At 36.3% G+C, this 22562-nt stretch overlaps 1 protein-coding gene across 5 annotated transcripts in view; it reads left to right on the plus strand.

Moving 5' to 3' along the window:
- The first annotated feature begins 2180 nt into the window (after nucleotides 1-2180).
- Nucleotides 2181-22562, plus strand: part of Ccnt2 (cyclin T2) — a 38643-nt gene continuing 18261 nt past the window's right edge. For 3 of the 5 annotated variants that reach the window (XR_007350897.1, XM_015479124.2, XM_015479125.2), the window contains exons 1-4: nucleotides 2181-2394; nucleotides 3209-3290; nucleotides 19740-19868; nucleotides 21507-21567. Coding sequence is in view for 2 of the 5 variants with exons in the window: in XM_015479124.2 (XP_015334610.1) it covers nucleotides 2219-2394; nucleotides 3209-3290; nucleotides 19740-19868; nucleotides 21507-21567 (448 nt within the window). In the remaining 3 variants the exon portion in view is untranslated. The other 2 variants (XM_048812187.1, XM_048812188.1) reach the window with 2 other exon arrangements.

Here is a 22562-nt window from a genome sequence, read left to right on the forward strand (position 1 = left end):
GGGGGGGATTGAATCCAGGGGCGCTTAACCACTCAGCAACATCCCCAGCCCTTTTTTTGTTTTGAAACAGAACCTCTCTAAGTTGTTGAGGCTGGATTTGAACTTGCGATTCTCCTGCTTCAGCCTCCCAACCCACTGGATTACAGGCATGCACCACGGCCTGTAATTTCAAATTTCAATTATTCATCGCTGTTTATACAGGAATGCAATTGACCTTTGTATATTAACTTTATATTCTAAAATCTTGCTATCATTGCAAAATTAATTGCAAAAGTGGTTATTATTTCTTTGGAATATTCTGTATAAGCAATTATGTCATCTGTGAACAGACTGACATTTCTTTCCAATCTCTATGTCTTATTGTATTAGCTAAGACATCCGGTACAATCATGAGGAGTCCAGAGAGGGGACATTCTTGCCTTCTCCTGGATCTCTGGGGGAAATAATCTATTTTCTCACCATAAAGTATTATGTTGGCTATAGGTTATTGTTTTTGTTGTTGTTGTTGTTTTTTAAAGATGCTCTTTATCAAGAAAGTTCTCTATACCTGCTTGTTAATTATGAATGAGAGATAAAGGCAGGCACTTTTAAAATGTTGCTTTAAATCAATCTAGGAACTTCTAAATAACACAAGACCTAAGTCCAGTAAGAAATTATTTGGGCAACTGTCCCTAATAATCGCCTACTATAATCAAATCAGTATTATAGCATAATTGAGGCAGATACTGCCTGCCCTAGGCTGAGTCTGGGAGCCCCAAAACAATGATGAACAAAAGCCTGGAGCTTTATTTATTTATTTATTTTTTTTTATATATTTTTTTTTAAAGAAAGAGTGTGAGAGTGAGAGACAGAGAGAATTTTTAATATTTATTTATTTAGTTAGTTCTTGGCGGACACAACATCTTTGTTTACATGTGGTGCTGAGGATCGAACCCGGGCCTCACTTATGCCAGGGGAGCGCGCTACCGCTTGAGCCACATCCCCAGCCCAAGCCTGGAGCTTTAATTAGGAACTCACTTGAAGTGGGTCTTTACTCTGCAGTCTTCAGCAAATAGTTAAAATTTTAAAATCTGAAACTTTGTTCACAAACAATATGCGTTGATTCAGAGCTGGGCACTAACTCTCACAAGCTCTGAGGCATTTTCTTAGAGATAGTGGATTAATCAACAGGTGTATGAGATGTTACTTTATCAGATACTGAAGACCAAGCTTTGGGTAACATTTTTTTTTTTCACTCAATTCCCCTTGGAATATTCATTTTCCCACCCTTTTATCGCAGAAATCACATCGCAGTATAAAAACATACTCCCAGGGCTAGGGTTGTGGCTCAGAGGTCGAGTGCTTGCATAGAGTGTGAGGCACTGGGTTTGATCCTCAGCAACACAGAAAAGTAAGCATACTGTATCCACCAATAATTTAAAAAATAAACTTAAAAAAAAAACACTCCCAGTCTGGACTCAAGACCTAATTCAGAGAGTCAGCTCCTCTAGTTAACTGTACATTTGGCAAACATCTTAAAATAAACCCAAAGTATGCGGCGTAGTTTTTTTGGTTTTGGAGGTTGAGGGACTCAAGCGCGGACAAACGTAGAGCATTATTTCCTCTGCACTCTTTTCCATCTAGCTCCTTCCCAGAGCCGCACCTTGGGCGAAGGCTCTTCATGGACCCTGAAGTCACTCGTCTACGAAAATGAGCGAAAGGAAAATGGAGGATGCGGCACGCGATCGCGACAGAAAAAGCTTTCCTGTTTTAAAGAGCGACCAGTGTTAGGATCCAGGAAGAAACCTCCGCGACTTCAGAGTCCAAACCCAGCCCACCGCGCAGCCGCCCGCCCGCCTCTTTCCACCCAACCCGAGCCCAGCCTCTTCCTTCCTCTTACTCCCGCCCCTTCGCCCTGCCAATCCCTAACCCGGCATGCATCACGCCGACCTTTTCCTTCCTAGCGACCCCACCTTCGGCGCCTCTCAATGACAATTGGCGCAGAGCATTGTGGTCCCGCGCTCGAGAGAGAGGTCGGGGGCAGGAAAAAGAAAGCAAAAGACTTGGGCAGGCCGGTAGGGCGGTCCCCGCGCACGCGCACGGGAGGAGGCGGGGTGAAAGGGGGCGGTGCGTGGCCTACGGCGAGCGGAGTGGGGCGGGGTCGCGCGGCCTTGGCGGGGAGTCCGCGAGCCGGGAGGGGAGGGGGGTGGGTGAGGGAGCGGGCGGAGGAGGAAGTGTCATGGCGTCGGGCCGTGGAGGTTCTTCTCGCTGGTTCTTTACTCGGGANTGGTTCTTTACTCGGGAACAGCTGGAAAACACGCCGAGCCGCCGCTGCGGAGTGGAGGCTGATAAAGAACTCTCGTACCGCCAGCAGGCGGCCAACCTCATCCAGGACATGGGACAGCGTCTCAATGTGTATCCTTTCCTGTTCTTGGCCTTCCGCCCCTCACGCCCTGTCTCCCTCGCCGGGTTGCCGGGCCTGGTGTCCCGTGAACATGGCGCCGCTGCCTTGTCCTTCTGTGGGCCTTGGCTGTGCCGTGAGTGAGGGGACGCTTGGGCTCGGGCAGTCGCGAGAAGCCCGTGGACGAGGAGAAGGGGAGAGAGGAGCACAGGAACGCAGGCCGGCAGGTTGCGTTGTGTAATCTGTTTGGGGCATCGCGTGGTGGCGGCAGGGAATGGGAGTGCCTCTCAGGAGAGAGCAGAGTCTGAGTATTATCGAAGGAAAGGGGCGGCTCCTTCGACGTCTCCCTTTGCCAGAAGGGGTTGAGAGGTGGGAAAGCTGAGTGGTAGGAAAACTAAAGTGTTCTCCGAGGCCTTTCTCCGCGCTCCTCTCCGGCTCCTCTCCTCTCTCGGCTTGTGCCTTGGAAGCGCACTACTGGAGGTCTTTATGTTCTTGGCGTGGTTTTGTTTGTATGTGTGTGTGTGCGCGCCCGCGCATTTCAACTGCTTGATTTTTGGTTGTAGCCACTAATAAATAGTTCGAGGGCTCTCATAATAGTAAAATTAGAGAGAAATGCTCCGCAGGTATTATTTTTGCTATTTATTTGGCGTCAAGCCTATTATCCCCACCCCCACCCGGCTCGGGCTTTTATTTATTTCCTGTTTTGGATTTGGTTTTGAGTGAATTGGAGGCACTGGAAAAGGACCTTAGATCAGGAATTTTCCATCAAAGTTGTTTTGGGAAAGAGATGTTGTTTTTCTCAGAAATTTCCTGAATGTGACATTCCAGCTCTCAGCTTACTATAAACACTGCGATTGTTTATATGCACAGGTTTTATATGCACCATTCTTTCACCAAATTCAGTAGAAATGTAAGTACTATTTTATTACCCATTTACTGCTACCACAGTTTAAAGTAAATCTATACTCAGAAAAAAGTTAGTTGGTCATTGATTTTACTGTTGAACTTAGTGTTCCGAATTAACGGTAAAAGTAAATAACGTGATAGACGTTCAAACGCGGAGGGTTTCTTTGTGTACGTGTTTAAATTTTATAATGAATTAAACGGTAAGGCACTGTGTTAGGCTCTGCCAGGCCTTTTAAGCTGAAAAATAAGAAACATTTGCCTCAGAGTTAATAAATCAGTTTTCTTCATTTAAATTTTTGTATTTTACATTTGAATATGTTTAGTAATCATTGTGTAGATTGGGCGAGCCTGTTCATTCAGTGATAAATCTTAATTTTATTGGACTGTTTCAAATAATTGGAAACTGGGATTAATTAATTCCTTTGAAGTGATACTGAAAGAGCTAGCTGTTTAGGGAAATACTTCATTTACTAACAGTTTAAGATGTCAGAGTTTCTGTTTATCATACATTAGTATTAGTTGTCTCCTTAAGTATTAAGTTGATTCAAATGTCAAAATTCTTCCTTCAAGTAGTCTGTGTTAGGAGTATATTTGTATATGTTAGTTTTGATGGAAAACTTGCGTAGTAAGGTATTTCTTTCTTTTCGGAATAACGTGTGTTGCACTTGTTAGCCAAAGGAAAAAGAAATGTATATTGTTTAGAAATGTTTAACCCTGGCTTAATTCTCACTATCTTTATTTTTTACTCTTTTCCCCATGGTTTTCTGAATGTTATTCTTGAAAAATGTGTGTTGGAGAACTTAATGCAATTTTGGATAGTCATTAGGACTTCATTTGCTAAGAAAACAGTCTTAGCATCCTTAAGAATGTTATTTTTGAAAGGGGAGAGTTTCATGATTTAGATTGATTCCTACTTCTAGCTCTTATGATCATAAATCTAATTTGGTTTGTTAGATTTATCTTGAATAGTATTTCTACTATTACACACACACACACACACACACACACACACACATATATATATTTCTGTGTAGATTTAGGTCTCTTGCCTTCCCCTTTATTTCTAATCTTCTTAAATCTGTGTAATTTATTGATTTCAGTTTCCTGGTTATTTTTAGGCATAACTCGTAAGTCAGTGAATAGTATTGTGGAGGAGAAAGGAAACCAGTAGGAATAATATTTAGATTAAAGGAATTACATTTTTATGTAATTCCTTTAATCTAAATATTAGATTCAAGGTAGTAGTGAACTTAATGAATACTAACATAAATTTTGCTGTTCTTAAGTACTCGTGGATAATGCTGGTAAAAATTATAAGTCAAAAAAGTTCTGGAAATTCTTTATACAGCTTTATATAGATGTCCCATTTGGTGAATTGGGTTTACTTTTCTGCTTCCAGCAATGATCATCTCATACATGTCTTCACTTTTTTTAAGTTTTTCCTTTTACATAATTTGTCTTTATGAGTTGGTTGGTGTGCTTCAAAATATCTTGTTGAAGGCCAGGCCAAAATTCACAACTTTAAATTGATGGGTAAGGCCCAGGTCATTTTAATTCTAGCTTTCACTATTTTATTAAATGTCATTATTCAGTAAATAGCTAGAATATTTTATTACTATTATTAATGTCATGTGTGTATGAAGATAAACTTCAGCATTTTATATTTAATTATTATCAGCAACATTGAAATCTTAGGTTAATTTCTGTTTTGCAAAACAACATGACATCCTTCACATAAAACTTGTTCTTTTTACCTTCATTATTACAATCTCATAAGTGATTTTTAATGTTAGTGTACTTGAATCAATTTCACAACCTGACCCTTTTGCATGCTCGCGCGCACACACACACACACACACACATACCATCCTTTAGGGTGAAAGGGGTGATCTCAAATTGAATGTGAGTCAACGCTTAAATTCATATTCACCCAGATCGTTGGGAAATTTTTTATTGAGGGATGTAATCAAATGTTGATGGGTTTACAAAAGCCTAAATCTTCACATAGTATACTGAACACCATTTAGTAATTGGACCTATGGAATAACAAGCTTAGATTTTAAGCTGCTAGAACAAACTGTATCAAGTCTTAAATGTAATTGTCACTTCATTTTATTTCCAACATTGACAAATTTGAAAAAGAACCCTAGAAGTAAAGTGCTATAGTATTTAAGAATAAAATCATTATCAGCCTGTGCTGGTGACCCACTGTCTCTTTCTCTTTCTCATCCTGTTCTTTTGTCAATTTCTTATAGAATTGAGTCACTATAAGAAGTAAATGACTTTTCATCTGTAGTCTAATTAGGTAAATCTACCTTTCATTTGCTGGGTGCCGAGAGCCTTATGTAATTCAGATTGATAGTTAAAGAATGGATTTTCTAGATCACGTTTAAGATAGGTCTAGTAAAGGCCCTGGGGCTGACAGTGCCTACAAGGTATAAACTGAGGGTTGAGCATCCTCAGTTAGGTTTTTGTTTTTTGTTTTTTTTCCGGTGATGCCAGAGATTGAACCAAGTGCTTATGCTAGGCATGTGCACTGCCCACTAAGCTATATCCCCAGCCCCTCCAGTATCACATTTAAGAGTAGATGTTGACTCAGTTTCTCTTAGAGATTATTTATTAATTTGGTTAGACAAGTTTATGATGGTGTTTGTTTCTTTTTTGTATCACTGGTGGTTGAACCCAAGGCCTCACTCATGTTAGGCAAGCACTCTGAGCTAATCCTCAAAACTTTTATTTTACTTTGAGACTATCTTGCCAAGTTGGCCTGTCTGTCCTCTGAATTGCCATCCTCCTGCCTAGGCCTCCCGAGTAGGTAGAATTTCAGTCATGTGCCACTCACCCAGTGCACTTTAAAATTTTTTTTTTTGCTGTGGGGCGGGGGTGGGGGGAGATACTGGGAGTTGAACAGAAGCACTTTACCCTTGAGCTACATCCCCAGCCCTTTTTGTATATTTTGTATCTCACCAAGTTGCTTATGGCCTTTCTGAGTTGCTGAGGCTGACCTTGAACATGCTATCATCCTGCCTCAGCCTCCAGAACCACTGGGATTGCATGTGGCACCACCATATGCAGATAAGTCCAGTGAGTTCCCTTAAGGATCTCTTTAAGTATTTTTGTTGGTCATAGTCTGCTGTAATAGCACTTCTCCAATTGATGTACTTTATTTTCCTTAATAGGATTGCCTTTTTCTTGAGTTCATCAATTAGAACTACAGATAATATGCAAATTTTAAATGTATTATAGTTTTATTTAAGAGCCCACGAATACATGGTGAGTAAAGGACAGCACTAGGGGTTAATGATATTAAAAAATGACTACTGGAGCTGAGGCTCAGTGGTAGAGTGAGCGCCTTATATGAATGAGGCACTGGGTTTGATCCTCAGCACCACATAAAAATAAATAAAATAAAGGCATTCTGTCCATCTACAATTACAAAAGAAAAGAAAAAAGAAATGACTATAATGGTTAGTGAGAATGGATATGGTCTACATCATAGTTGAGTTTAATTTTATACATGTAAGTTAGATTGGTCCCCTGCTGCACATAAGCAGATTTGTATTTGTGCAATTTGATTTCCACTTTCTGCTCACAATTTTTGTTTTGTTTCTCAGTTGACTTGGCTCTTGAGTAGTGGAAATCATTGGAAATTTAAAGATAATCTGGTATTCCTTTCTTCCCTTATGAAGACTTCAGTGATTCTGAGGAAGGACTTTTTTTAGAGTCTATCATGAGAAGTGTTCACAATTCCTGTTCTTTGTCTGATAAAGGCTACCTGTTAGAATGTAATGGCAGGGCTTTTGTTTTGTTAGTTATTTTGCTTTATTCACTGTTACATTACTGCTGCCTAGAAGGCTGCCTCACATAGAGAAGATAGTCTATATTATTCTAATATGCCTTGCCCACATAGATGTATTTAGAGTGTTTTATGATTGAAAACTACTGTAGGCATATAGCAAATTAAAATGGTAGAAAGAGGGTTAGGTGTAGCTGCTTCTGGGGTAGTTTTTTGTTTTAGTTTTGGTATCAGAGATGGAACCCAGGGGTGCTTATCCACTGAATCACATCCCCAACCATTTTTTATTTTGAGATGGGGACTTGCAAAATTGCTTAGGGCCTCACTAAGTTGTGAGGCAGGTTTGGAACTTGTGATTCTCCTGCCTCAAACCTCCAGAGCTGCTGAGATTACAGGTATAAGAAAGTTTTTATATTGGAATGTTTTGGTTCATCTACTCTGTTGAAATCCAGTGGTACATACCATCTACAATAAATATTTGGTCCCTGCTCTATGTTTAATACCTCTTAAAGATATAATTGACATTGCTTATGTTTCAGCTGTTGAAAATAAATGACTGGGCTTTTTTTTTTTTTAAGTATATTTAGAGTTATACATCAATTTTAGAAGTTATCATTTCTCTTTGTTACCTCAAAAAGAAAACCCATTCTCACTTGCCATCTCTGCCCATTCTTTCCCTTAGCCTATGTGAACATTTCATATAAAGGGAATCCCATACACTAAGTAGTCCTCTGAGACTTTTTTCACTTAGTATAATGCTTTTCAAATTTTACCTGTATTATAGCATGTAGCAGTACTTCACATATTTTTCTTGATGAACCACCCATTCTGCTGTCTGAATAAACAACATTTTACATTACATACCTGTTAATCAATTGGTAGACTTATATGTTGTTGCCACACTTTGGCTATTTTGAATATTGTAGCTGTGAATATTGATACATATGTTTTGCTTTCCCTTGGGTTTGTCCCCAGGAGGAAAACTGCTGGATCATATACTAGACCCCAGTAATTTTTTTTTTTTTTTTTTTTTTTGGTACTGGGAATTGAACTCAGGGGCACTCAACCACTGAGCCACATCCCCAGCCCTATTTTATTTATAGACAGGTTTTCACTGCTTGTGTATCCAGAAGAGAAATTGGCTGGATTATATAATTCTATTTTTAATTCTTTTAGGAATTTACCATTTGTAGCATTTTACATTTCCAACATCAGTGCACTAGGGTTCCAATTTCCATATCTTTGCCTGCAACTGTTCTGTTTTGAAATAGTAGCCATCCTAACTGTTGATCTTACTGAGATTTTGATTTGCATTTCTGTAATAACTACTTAGGTTAATCTTATGTGCTTGTTGGCCATTTGTATCTTCTTTGGAGACATGTTTAATCAAGTCCTTTGTCCATCTTTCAGTTGCATTGTTTGGTTTTTGTTGTTATTTATGTATAAATTTTTTATCAGGTATATTATTTGCATATATTTTCTCCCATTCTATGGGCTTTGGCTCTTTTATTGGGGGGTGGGTACTGGGGGTTGAACTTGAGTCACTTGACCACTGAGTCACATCCCCAGCCCTATTTTGTATTTTATTTAGAAACAGGGTTTCACTTAGTGGCTTAGCATCTAGCTTTTGCTGAGGCTGCCTTTGAACTCCTGATCTTCCTGCCTCAGCCTTCTGAGTTGCTGGGATTATAGGCATGTACCACCACACCCAGATTTTTGCTTTTTGTTGTACAAAGGGGTTTTATTTTGATGAAAGCCAACTTTTTTTTTCTTTTTGTTACCTGTGCATTTGGTTTCATTCACAGTACCATTCCCAAATCCATGAAGCTTTTTTCTTGTTTTCTTACAAGAGTTTGTAATTTTAGTTCTTATGTTTATGGTTGATTTATTTTTGTTACTTTTTGTATATGTAAGGTTGGTAAGGTTCCAATTCATTCTTTTTGCATGTGAATATCCAGTTTTCTTACCACCTTTTATTTTTTTTAAATAATTGTAGAGATTTTGTTGCTTTAATTAGAAGGCACAGCACTTCTAATTTTTCCTTATGCTATCCTTTATGAGCTAAATATTCTTCTGTTATACATTTTTATAATTAGCATAGCTTTCCTGGAATTTAATAAGATGTGCTTCTGTTTTTCTTATCTCACAGAGCTCCTTTTTTATTTTCATGTACTATTTTAAAATGTTTGCTTTTTCCCATTTTTATCTTCTGTTGTGCTTATCCTGCCAATTGTGCTATTATTCTCAGAGGTTTCTCTTCAGTGCAAGTCCTGGAAAAGAACCAGATCATTTTCAAAACTTAATAGATGTTAATTTCGACCTTTTAAGCTTTACTATAGGTCTCTTTCATCCACCCATTTCTGGTACTGGCAAAACTTCTATTTAGCTCAGGAATTGGCCTGCCATGATTTCCAGTGAACCACCTATTGGCTCTTTTGAGGTTCTTCTGTTATTGGATCCAACACATGTCCTTTTATCACTCTTTTGCCTTTTGCTATACAGGTGCTAAGTATTTCCATAGTACCCTATTTTTGTCTTTACCCACTTGTATTTAGATTTCCTAGGAATGCCCTGTCATGTGATTGGGTTGTAAGTATTTATGTGGTTTTGATTTTGCTATCTTGTTGTTTTGTTTTTCTGTGGGAATTTCGAATTGCTTCTGCCAACATCTAGAAATTATTAAAAGATAATGCTTGCTCAACTACCTTCATTTTTGTCTTTTTTGTGTGTGTAATACTAGAGATTGAACCCAGGGGTGTTTTACCACTGAACTATATCTATATCCCCAGCCCTTTTTATTTTATTTTACTCTTGAGATAGAGTCCCACTAAGTTGCTGAGGCTGGCCTAGAACTTGTAATCATCTTCCCTCAGCCTCCTTATTCACTGGGAATACAGGCATGGTGCAGCTTCAGTCATCTTCAGTGATAAAATATTTCTAGTGACACTAGGATAAGGTATTATTATTTAAATGTACTTAAGGTACAAATTCTTCTACGAAGTTGGTTTTCTTTTCTATGGTTTTTTCAAAGAAATTACTAAGTTACTTGAAGTTTTCCTGTTAAATAAGGAGGGTGGTCTATCTGGGAGATTTCACTTATTAAATAGATAAATATTACAAAGCACATATGATGTTCTTTTTTTTTTTTTTTTTTTTAAAGACACAAGGTCTCACTGAGTTGCTTAGCAACTTGCTTTTGCTGAGGCTGGCTTTGAACTTGGGATCCTTCTGCCTCAGCCTTCTGAGGTGCTGCTGGGATTACAGGAGTGCACCACCACGCCCAGTGTACATATGATATTCTTAACTGATTTTTCTCAAACTGATTCTGAAAACAACTAAGAAAATTTTCCAAAAGTTTTTGTTATTTTGAAACAGTGCTCTTGTCTGCCTAATTATGGATTTAGTGTAGTGACTCTGTATTATGAAAGTCTTAATAATTTATGTGTCTATGATGATCATATCCCACTTGACCTTGAATTTTTTCTGTGTTGGGATCAAATCCAGGACCTGGCACATGCTAGGCAGGTGCTCTGCTGCTTAGCTACACCCCAGCTCAAGAAATAATTTTCTGTTTTGTGCTGCTATAACAGAAGGAGTTTAGGTAATTTATAATGAACAAAAATTTATTTTCTGGCAGTTCTAGGAAACTCCAAGGTCTAGGGTTTATTAGCGTCTAGCTAGGGCCTTCCTACTGAAGATCACATGGTGAAAGAACAAGAAAGAGAACCCACATCCCCATCCCTTTTTAAAATGGTATTAACATCTATTTGTAAGGGCTATTTTTCAAGCCTTCATGACTTAAAACACTTTGCATTAGACGCTACCTCCTCTCTCTCTTGCCTAGGAGAATTACATTTGCAGTGCATGAATTCTGGGACATATCCAAACCATTAGGAAATTCTAAACTAATTCAGATGTCCAGAATAGAGTAGGAATTAATATTTGCAATGTGTATTGAGTGTTTGCATTGGCTAAAGCACATAGTTTACAAATAAACTTTCAAGGCCATTTTAGAACATTTTTTTAAAAAAATATTTTACTAGTGTCTTATAATTACACATAATTGGAAGAACAGGAGTTTTATTTTTAGTAGTACATAAAATGGTTGTTTTTAGGTGAAATCCAATAGATAATTATAAGTTCTGTTGTAAACACATATACATATTCTAGTGAATGGGGGAAATTAAGTTCTAACTGTAAAGCCATCATGTTAAGTACTCTGTATGGCCATATTTAAGGAAATATAAGCTATGGAGGTTTTCTGTAAATGGGGGCAACAAAATTACCTACTTGATAAATGTTGAAATTTAAAAATGTGAAGTTAATGGCTTTAATGGCTTGTATTTAGCAACAGCATGTCTTATATTTACATGATAGGCAAACATGGAAGTTTTTTTCTTTATAAATAAGACATAAATCATGCTTTTCCCAAGGGGCATATTCTAGAGAAAAAACAAATTACTTAGTGGTTTACTTTAAATTTGTCTAATGTGGAAATTGCTAAAAACAGTAGTCAATTTGAAAGACTTTGTGTATCTGTGAACATTTAGTATGTTTTCCATTTCATTCTCTTCTTGTTTTGAAGCTATGTAATATGATAGGCCCTAACTTGAAATCGAGTGTTGAGCACTTAAAATGTGGCTAGTATAAGGAACCGTAATGTAAAATAATTTCCTATTAAGCACAACTTACGTTTTGGTAGGACTACATTTTGCTTTGTTGAAATATTAACATCTGGGCTGGGGATGTGGCTCAAGCGGTAGCACGCTTGCCTGGCATGTGTGCGGCCCGGGTTCGATCCTCAGCACCACATACAAACAAAGATGTTGTGTCCGCCAAAAACTAAAAAAATAAATATTAAAATTCTCTAAAAAAAAAAAAAAGCTTAAAAAAAAGAAATATTAACATCTGATTTAAGATATAGTATGTCAGCATAAGAGCAAATTTTGAATTCTTAACATGGTGGAAATATAAAATATCACAATTTAATACTTTGTCTTTTCTTTTTTGATACCAGAGATTGAACTCAGGGACACTCAACCACTGAGCCACATTTTTTTTTTTTTTTAATATTTTTTAGTTGTCAATGGACCTTTATTTAATTTATTTATATGTGGTGCTGAGGATCAGGCCCAGTGCCTCACACATGCTAGGCAAGTGCTCTACCACTGAGCCACAATCCCAGCCCCACCAGCCTTATTTTGTATTTTATTTAGAGACAGGATCTCACTGAGTTGCTTAGCGCCTTGCTTTTGCTGAGGCTGGTTTTGAACTTCTAATCCTCCTGCCTTGTGCCCTCAAGCTGCTGGGATTGCTAACAAGTGGCTGGGCATCTGGCTCCATTGTTTATTTTTTTCATTATTTATTTTTTTTTATTAGTTGCTAGTTTTATATTTATGGCAGCACTAGTTTGGGGTTATGGATATTTTGTATCCATCAACAAAATGATTATTGGGTCTTACACTATAATATTTTGTTCTGTAGGCAAATGTGTGCACATTCAAATAAATTTTAAAACAATTCAATTTAGAAGGTTAAAAGTGGGAAAGATGACTTTTCTGATTATTAATCTAAAGATAATAAAAACTGGTATAGTTTAAAGCTTTAAAAAAATGGCTAAGAGGGCAGAAAGAAGATTCTGAGGATGGGGGAGCAGTCTAGATGGTATAGTGAGCTGAGCGCAATAACAGATGCCTGTAATCAGCAATTGAGGCTGAGGCAAGAAGATCACAAATTCAAGGATAGCCTCAGAAATTTAAGGAGACCCTCAGTAACTTAGCAAGTCTCTATCAAAATTAAAAATAAATAAATAAAAAGGACTGGGATATAATATGCTCAATAAAAGAGATCACAGAAACATCTAATAAATATCGTGTATTAACTTCTTTTTAAAAACATCTTTATTGATAACATTCACAAACCATACATTTACTCATTTATTTATTTTATTTTTAAAATTTATTTAGTTGTAGATGAACACATGGTATCTTTATTTATTTTTATGTAATGTTGAGGTTTGAATCCAGTGCTTCACATGTGTGAGGCAAGAACTTTACCACTGAGCTATAGCCTCAGCCCCAAATTTACTCATTTAGAATACATAATTCAAAGGGTGTGTTAATGGAGTTGTATAGCCATCATTTTTCATCACTTCCCAAAAAAGCCTTGAATACATAAATAGTTTATTCATCATCAGTTCCTTTCCCCACCTTGGGCAACCACTAAATAGTTTTCTGTCTCCATTGATTTGCCAGTTCTAGATATTTCATATAAATAGAATCATGCAATGTATAGTCTTTCACATGGCGTATTATTTTTAAGGTCCATCCATGGTGTAGGATATATTAGGACTTCGTTCCTTTTTGATGCTGAATAATATTCTGTCCCTTTGGTAGCTATCCTTTAATTATTCATATGACAGTTGATGGGCATTTGGGTTGATTTCACTTGTTGTCTGTTATGAATAATGATATCAACATTCAAATACAAGTTTTTGTATAAACATTCACTTGTATTAGGTAAATACCTCAGAGTGGAATTTCTGGGTTATGAGGTAATCTAGATTCCCATAATGGAGAGCTTTGTAAAAACATTTCAAGGAATTGCCAAACTGTTTTCCAGAGTAGCCACACCATTTTATCTTCCCAGAAGAAATAAATGAGGATTCAATAACTCCATATCTTTTCTACACTTATAACTGTTTGTGGCTTTTTTTTTTTTTGGTAGGTGTGAATGTATCTCTCATTGTATGTGGGCTCCCCCGTCCCCACACTTTCTTGGTGGTATTTGCAATACAGACATCCAGTTTGTTAATGTTTTTTCTTTTATCACTTGTATAATCTAGAATCTGAAATTTTAGTCTGTGATCCATTTTGAGTTATTTATTGTGTATGGTATAAAGAAGGAGTTGAGTTTTTGTTTTTTTTAAGACTAGTTATATACAGTTGCTTTAGTACCATTTGTTGAACTTTTAATAGTCTTGTTGAAAATCCATTGACCATGTAAGGGTTTATTTCTGGAATCTTGGTTTTTCTGTTCTGTGATCCTTTATGTCTGCCTTTATGCACATCCCACAGTCTAATGGGATTATTGTAGCTTTATAGTAAGTTTGAATTCAGTAAGTATGAGTCTTCCAATTTTGTTCTTCAGTTTATTTTGGCTCTTCTGAGCCCTTTGCATTTCCATATGAGTTTTAAGATCCAGGAGTCAGTTTTGGGGGTGGGAGGGCCTAATGAAAGAAAGAAAACAGATTTTGATGAGCATTGAATCTGTAGATGACTTTGGCGGGGAATAGTGACTGCTTTTTTCATAGCCTTTTGTTAGATTTGTGTTGAATATTTGAGAACCTGTGTGAGGTTAATGTCCGTATTACAATACTATATTAAAAGTGTTGAGTGTTCATGGTAGGCTGTAGGAACTCTATATAGAGAATAGAGACTTAACTATAAAATTGGTGTACTTTAAACACTAAGTTTTCTCAGTATGAATGAGAAAACAACTAAAATGTCAGCCTGAGTAATGATACTTGCTGTAACACTTTAATGTCAGTGCAGCAAAATTAAAGATGTAGACCACTTTTTTTGTACTAGAATTTTGTTTTAGTTATTTTAAGTTTGGTGATCATTCTTATTAACAAATGGGCGTTTTGACTTATTCTTTTTTTTGTTTGTTTTGTTTTAGAGAGAGAGAGAGAATTTTAATATTTATTTATTTTTTTTAGTTTTCAGTGGACACAGCATCTTTGTTTGTATGTGGTGCTGAGGATCGAACCCGGGCCGCACGCATGCCAGGCGAGCGTACTACCACTTGAGCCACATCCCCAGCCCTTGACTTATTCTTTTTTGTATGGGCTCTTCCTCCCTAGTCTTCCTTCATATCAAGTTGATCTTTCTGTGATCCTTTTCTAATGTTATACCACTACCACTTTTCCTAAACTGTAACCTAGGCAAGTAATTTTCAAATTTTGAGCTGTGGCAATTAAATCTAGCTAAGAATTTATTAATGGAGTCCCTTTAGAAGGTACTGAAAATAATTATCAAGTCTTAGGGGTGGGGTGGAAATATATTTGGGAAAGTTCAGGGACAGGGAAAGAATGACTTCACTAGTGTGTAAGACCTACAGATAAATCACAGGAACAGATTAGAATGAGCTTGTTTGTATTAGCAAACTTGGAAGCCTTTTTTTTTGTGCCTTGAGGCTTTTCTCAACTAACAGATTTAAGGTCAGAGGGTGATAAAACAGGCATGTACAAATACACACCAAATTATTCACCAAGACTATTAAAAAGCTAAAGGCCAGATGTTTCATAGAACTGACTGATAACAACCATTTTTGGTGACTTAGCAATTACCCAGGGTTTTTTTTTTTTTTTTGGTTAATGCAACCTGACTTTGCCTCTAGCTATCAAGGTTGAAACCAGCATTGGAGACTGAAGAATGTCATCAGTGAGGGCATCATGGCGGAGAGGGGAGACAGCAGACAGGAATGGGCAGGAGGAGGAAAGATGTAGAAGGAAGGGAGTCAGATCAAGAGGTAGGAATGGAAACATAAAAGAATAGAAAAGGAGAAGGGGAGAAAGGAATATGGGGATAAATCATAATAAGAATCTCAAGCATCATAATTTCCGTATTTGAATATGCTTAGTTAAATCTGCAGCAGAACCTTAGAAGAATTGAGTTTAATTAACTGTGGAAGGAAGTGAGCAAGAAAAAGGGAATTTAAAAAGTTTGCTTTTTAAATTATTTTTTAAGGTCAACACTAACAATTGTTTAATTTTTCAACATAGTAGTAATAATATTTGAGTTATATTCCTGTGGGGGCACTGTTCTGCTTTGCCTGTGTTGGTTCATTTAATCCTCATTGTAATCTTGATAAGTGGATATTATTTCTCCTGTTCTACACACGCAGAAACTGAGCCACAAAGAGAATAAGTACTGCCTAGACTTGTCAGATAATAGAGCCAAGATTCCACTCAGACAGTCTTGGCTTCATCACTTCTATTTTACCCCTCAATAATTGTGTGTATATTTAGGTAGAAATTTGTCTTTGCTTTGAAACTGTAACATTCCCTTGCAATAGTTGTACATCTGCTAGAGTGACAAATGCTTTAAAAATCAGCTTTTTTTTTTGAAATGTTCACAAAATTTTTATTACTGATCTTATGTTAAATCAGCTAGGTATCGAAACACTAAAATGGACAGTACACGATCCCTGTCCCCAGTAAACTGGATCTCAACTTTATAATTGTTTGATTGTGCAAACCAACTAAACATATATATTCCAGTATTGCTGGTGTGAATTCTTTGGCTTCAAACCATATTCACAAGTGCCAGTGAATGTTGCCTTCAAAATATGCTCACCTTTAAAAACCACAGTCCAACTAGTAATATTTCTGTTACCCAAAACTTTTGGAATTCTTTTAAGTCACACAGCAAAGTCAGCCTTCCATACAAAAGGCAGTAGTAATATCTAGTTTGATCACTATCTTTGATCATCCTTAAAATTAAAGCCTCACATGGATATTCATTCACCTAAGTATCTGTCTGAAAAGGTGTTGTATTGTGTTTTGTTTTTACAGCCCTGATGGAATAAAATATTTGCAGGCTGTAGAGGAGGAAATGTGAATGGAGTTAGTGGATTTCACCAGGAACTTTAGAAGAGTGTTGGATGTTAGTGTTGCACTGGAGGAGGATGAGAGATTTGAGCCCTAAGGGAACAGAAAGACTTCTATGAAGTCTTTCCTGAAGATCATTGCTTGGCTCCCTAGATACTTAAATTTTAAAATTATGTATAGAACTTTAGAATCATTAGTACACATTCTTTGTTTCTTTTAAGACTGTCTTTGAAGGAAAATGTGTAGTTTGAAAGTTTTGTTGATATTGAGACTTATAGTAGCACTGCCACAAAATGTATGGAGGGGATGGAGCTGTGTTTAGGAATTATGTGGGAGTTATGAAGAAAAGTTCATTGGAAACTTTTGTTGAGTATCTTTTTGGAAAATAAGAGAAATTCTGGATCATGTGGCAGTTCAGGAAATGTTAAGTATTAAATAATTCACTCTAATTTGACTTTTGACTTGGGCTTCTATTGCTTCGCTTTTGATACAGAGTTTTAGCATGTTGAAGGTTGGATTGCTGTTATTTTAGATATGAATAAGATGAGAGAGAGATTGTGGGAAATAGAGAGTGTCTTCGTTTTATTGTTTTTTTTTTTAATTTCTTTTGTGGCCATTGGTTCTTAGATTTTTATTATGGCATTTGGGATACTTTATTGGTGCCTTTCATACATCTCATGCATTCAGCAAACATTGAACAGCAGTCATACAATGCTAGATAATGGGAACACAATGAATAACTCAGTCTGTGTTTAAGCTGCTTCTAGGCTGTTAAATCTTTTAAGCATTCTCAATTTTTCCAATATTTTTCATGTTAAAATTTTAATTTTAAGGGCTGGGGATGTGGCTCAAGCGGTAGCGTGCTGGCCTGGCATGCGTGCGGCCCGGGTTTGATCCTCAGCACCACATACAAAACGGAGATGTTGTGTCCGCCGCTAACTAAAAAATAAATATTAAAAAATTCTCTCTCTCTCTCGCTCTCTCGCTCTCTCGCTCTCTCACTCTCTCTCTTTAAAAAAATTAATTTTTAAAAAGAGGAAATAATTTGAAAGTCTATGTTGAAATTATTAAGCCCATTTGAGAAACCATTATTTCTGATCATTGGGAGTAGTTACTAACCAGTTTTCTGTCACTATAGTGAAATCTCTGAGGCAGTTAACTTATAAGGAGAAAGGGTTTATTTCAGCTCATATTTCTGGAGGCTCTATTCCAATATCAAATGGCCTCATTGCTTTGAGGGCCACACATCAGGTCAAAGCAGACTGCTCACCTTATGACAGAAAGCAAAGAGAAAGAGAAAGAGAAAGGTCCCATAATCCTCCCAGTGACTTAAGAAGCTTCCACTAAGCCCCCATCTCCTAAAAATGTATGTCATCTCCCAGTAGTGCTACTATATTATAGGTCTGTTTTAAAGATTAATGCTGCAGAAAAAGAGCTTTTTGAAGGCATTTTTATTCTATTTACTCATCTGCAAAACTAGAGAAACTCCCTTTTGAATCCAAAATCCAGTGATTAAATTCCATGTCATGTTTTTTAAAAAGCCCTCAGAAGACAAGGATCTCTTCCTTAATTACCCACATCATGTGATAAGATTTATACCTCTCTTTTTCCACCTCCCCTCTGGCATTATTTCTGTATAATGACTGATGAACCCCCTCCTCCCCAAAGATACAGTGAGACCCAGATCTTCATCTCTTGAAAAATAGAGACCTAAATCTTTAACATTTAGAAACTACTTTTCCATGAGAAATTTCTTTTGTATAATCTTATTTTATTTATTTATGTAGGTACTGGGGATTTAACACAGAGGCACTTTACTACTGAGCTACATCCCCAATTCTTTTTCTTTTTTCTTTTTGGACACGGGGTCTTGCAGAGTTGCTGAGGCTGGCCTCAAACTTGGAATCCTTCTGTCTCAGCTTGCCAGGTTGCTAGGATTACAGGCATGTACCACATGCCTGGCCCTTGTGTAACCTTATTTTTTAGATGTTGATGGACCTTTATTTTATTCATTTATTTATATGCGGTGCTGAAAATAAAACCCAGGGCCTCACACATGCTAGGCAAGTGCTCTTTCTACCACTGAGCCACAACTCCAGCCCCTCTTGTGTGTAATCTTAAAGCATACTTCGAGCATAAAGTATATCTAATTCCTGGGTTAGTATATCTAATTTCTTGGTTTTTTGATTTATTGCTAAATTTACTTTTTGGGTAAATGTTTTTTTCAAAATTTATGTTTCTCTTAGTCATTGTCTTTGTAGTGCTTTGTTATTGTGCTTATATCCCAAGGACCTTAGTTATAAAAAAAGAAAATTGATCCTTTCTGGATCTCCACTTTTACAAAAGTTTCTAATCTGTGTATATTACATGCTTATACCCTGTTTTTTGTAGCTTTAGCTGTAGTGAAGTAATAAAGGTAGCCAGGCTGAGTTCAGAATTTTTTCTTAGGATACCTGTTCTTCCCTTTAAACAAGATAGTTTGGCTCTTAATCATATAATAAGTCAATGCTTGACTTAAACAAGCACTAGAAAGTGATGATTCTGTGCCTAAAAAGGAGAGAGTATAGTAGATATATTTTACCTGCTGTTAATCTTTTTTTTTAATTATGGCATCATCATTTTGCTATTCCTTTACTTTCATAGTTTATAAATTAATATTCAACTTTCCCTCTTTAGCTGAAGTATAAATCTTTTCTCTTATCCCTTTTGCTTTTCTGTCTGAAAACCAAGTAAAACACATTATGTCAGTGGACAGCTAGTTCTGTTTAATGAATAAATAACATGATTAAAGCTCTCACATTGGAGCTGGGAGTATAACTCAGTGGTGGAGCTTCTGCTTAGCATGTGCAAGGTACTTGGTTCAATCCTCAGCACCAAAAATTAAAAAAAAAAAAAAAAAAACTTTTTCATCAATCTTTCCATAGACCAGTGTACAATTCATACTATTAATAATGCATTCTTTGCTTGCACACCTTCCTCCTTACAAAGTAGAGAAATTTCCTACGATCTGTTTTTACATCATCAAATTTTTCTCTTTTCTACAGATAATATCACCTACTGCATTATTTTTGGCTGCAAAAGTGGAAGAACAAGCTCGAAAACTTGAACATGTTATCAAAGTGGCACATGCTTGTCTTCATCCTCTTGAGCCACTGCTGGATACAAAATGTGATGTATGTTTTTTTTTCGGTTTTTTTCTTAAGTGCTTGGAGAGTTTTTCTTTAGAAGTTTGAAACTTTTTCATATTTTAGGCTTAATACAGTTAGTGTGGAATACCAAATGTTGCTTGTTTTTATTACCACTGAGGATCATAATACCAGGAAGCCATCTGACAGAAACATTTCAGATATGTTCCTGAATTTGGATGTCATTCTGAATTATATAAAGCTTTGATTCAAAGTTACTTTCAAGTGTTTCACATGTTGTCTGTCCTCAAAGCAAACCTGTGAATTATATAAGAGGATAAGTAATATTTGTAGATGTCCTTGACCAGAAAATAAAGAACTCTTTTATGTTATTAGCAGATGAAGAAATAGAAAAACTCTGATTTACCTCTAGAATAGTAATTAGTCTTTTTAAAGAGTTGTTCCTGCCAGGTGTGATGGCATATGCCTGTAATCCCAGCAGCTTGGGAAACTGAGGCAGGAAGATCATAAATTCAAAGCCATCTTCAGCAACTTAGTGAGACCCAGTCTCAGAATATTTTAAAAAGGGCCGGGGATGTTGCTCAGTAGTTGAATGCCCCTGAGTTCAATTCCCCAGTACCAAAAAAGAGAGAGAGAGAGAGAGAGCTGTTCCTTCTAATAAAGTGGGAGCTAGAATTGTAGGCCTTTTTTCTAACTTTTTTTTTTATTATAGGTGAGTTATTTAATAAGAAACCTTTACTCACCAAATGACTAAAGAATTACATTAATTTTGTTCAATTTAGGTCAAGTTTCAAGTCCAGATAAAGCTCTGATAGAAGTATATCTGATTTTATTAATAATAAACTTTATAATAAATGTTGGATTTAATGGAAAAAATGTACCTACTAAATAAATAGTAAGGAATTTTTGATTATTCAAAGATAGTACAAACTCAGATTTCTAATGAATGCTTGATAGTATTGCTCAAATACTAGAAAACCATGTTTTAAAAATTAACTCAAATGACCTTTCAGAATGGAGCATAAATAAAATTAAGTGTACTTCTTTATCACCCAGGTTAGTTGTCATGATCTAAGAATGATGTGGCAGAAAGTTCTTATATTCTTATAGTATTACAATGGAGAATACTTTCTTGAAATTTAGGGAGAAGGTTCTCTGACATTTATGTCTCCATGGGTGTATGTGTGATACATTATTTTCATATTTTATATCTGAACTCTCTTCTTTTAATCTAAAGAGTTGAGGTTTTGTTTTGATTGTCTTTCCTAAAGAGTGCTAACATTTCTTTAAATGCTGGTTTGAGTTTGATGTTATTATTTAGCTTGGTGCTTCTGTTGTAAATGTGTCTTGAAGCAGTAATGCCTAGGTAAAAGTTTAACTATACGCACTGTATAGATCTTTTCTCAGTTAACCTGTATTATCATTAAGGATTTTTCTGTTTGTTTTTGTTTTTTCTTTGTACACTTTGTAAACTGGAAAGTGATTCAGTTTAGGCTTGTCACAAAAAAATGAATGTTCTCTATTACTCTCAGTTTATTTTTCCCATATTTGCAAACTCCATTAATTCTTTTGTAATTGATCTATAATTCTCATGAGATGTAAAGTTTTAAGTAGTTTAGTAGTGTTGTTTATCTTAAGTATTTTAATATTATTTTTATCTGCCAGGCTTACCTTCAGCAGACTCAAGAACTGGTTTTACTTGAAACCATAATGCTACAAACACTAGGTATGTATTAATGTCAATTATTTTGTGTTCTTCAGTGCAATATTTTCAATTAAAGATTCCTAGAATAATTTTATTGAAGAAAGTTATTTTAAAATACGGTAGTATTGCCCAGCTTGGTGTGGTGGCACACACCTGTCTTCCCACCTACCGGAGAGACCTATAGTCCCAGGACAGGAGTGTAAGGCAGGAGGATTGCAAATTTAAGGCCAGCCTGGGCAATGTAGCAAGACCCTATCTCACAAGTGTTAAAAGTACTAGAGGTATAGCTTAGAAGTGGAGTGCTTGCTTGGCATGCACAAGAGCCTAGGGTCAGTCCCTAGTACCACACAAAAGTATTGCCCAATAGTAAAGAAACTATTTTTCTAAAATTTAATTTCATTTGACATAATTTAATTGAATGGTAAACATAGCCACCTATAATGATTTTTTGGGTTTTCAGATAGGTGAAGCAAAATTGCTTCACTGTGGATTTGCCCCGGAGAGTCCTCTAGGATTGTTGCATATAATGGTGATGTATACAAATATACATGGCAATCCTAACTCTCCCAGTGCTTATAGTCAGTATGTAATGACTATATTACATCATTTTTAATGTGATATAGTAATTAAGTGATCATCCTTTTTAAAAAGTTAAATCTTTGTTTAAGGTTTATTTACTCTAGTTTTTTTTTTAACTTTACAGCAGACTATTTAGGACTAAATAAAATTGAGTCCTAAAAAGGTTGTGACTTGTTTAAAATTGACGGGAAGGCAGGGGATGTGGGGATAAGAAAGATAGTAGAATGAAACAGACATTATTACTGTATGTATGTATGTATGTATGAATATGACTGTATAACCAATGTGATTCTACAATATGTACACTCAGAAAAATGAGAAATTATATTCCATCTATATATGATATATCAAAGTATATAAGTGCATTCTACTGTCATGTATAACTAATTAAAACAAATAAAAATTTTTTTAAAAAAGTCACCCCCCCCCCCCCCCCC

Source organism: Marmota marmota, unplaced genomic scaffold (genome assembly GCF_001458135.2).
Source record: "Marmota marmota marmota unplaced genomic scaffold, marMar, whole genome shotgun sequence".
Lineage (NCBI taxonomy): Eukaryota > Metazoa > Chordata > Mammalia > Rodentia > Sciuridae > Marmota > Marmota marmota.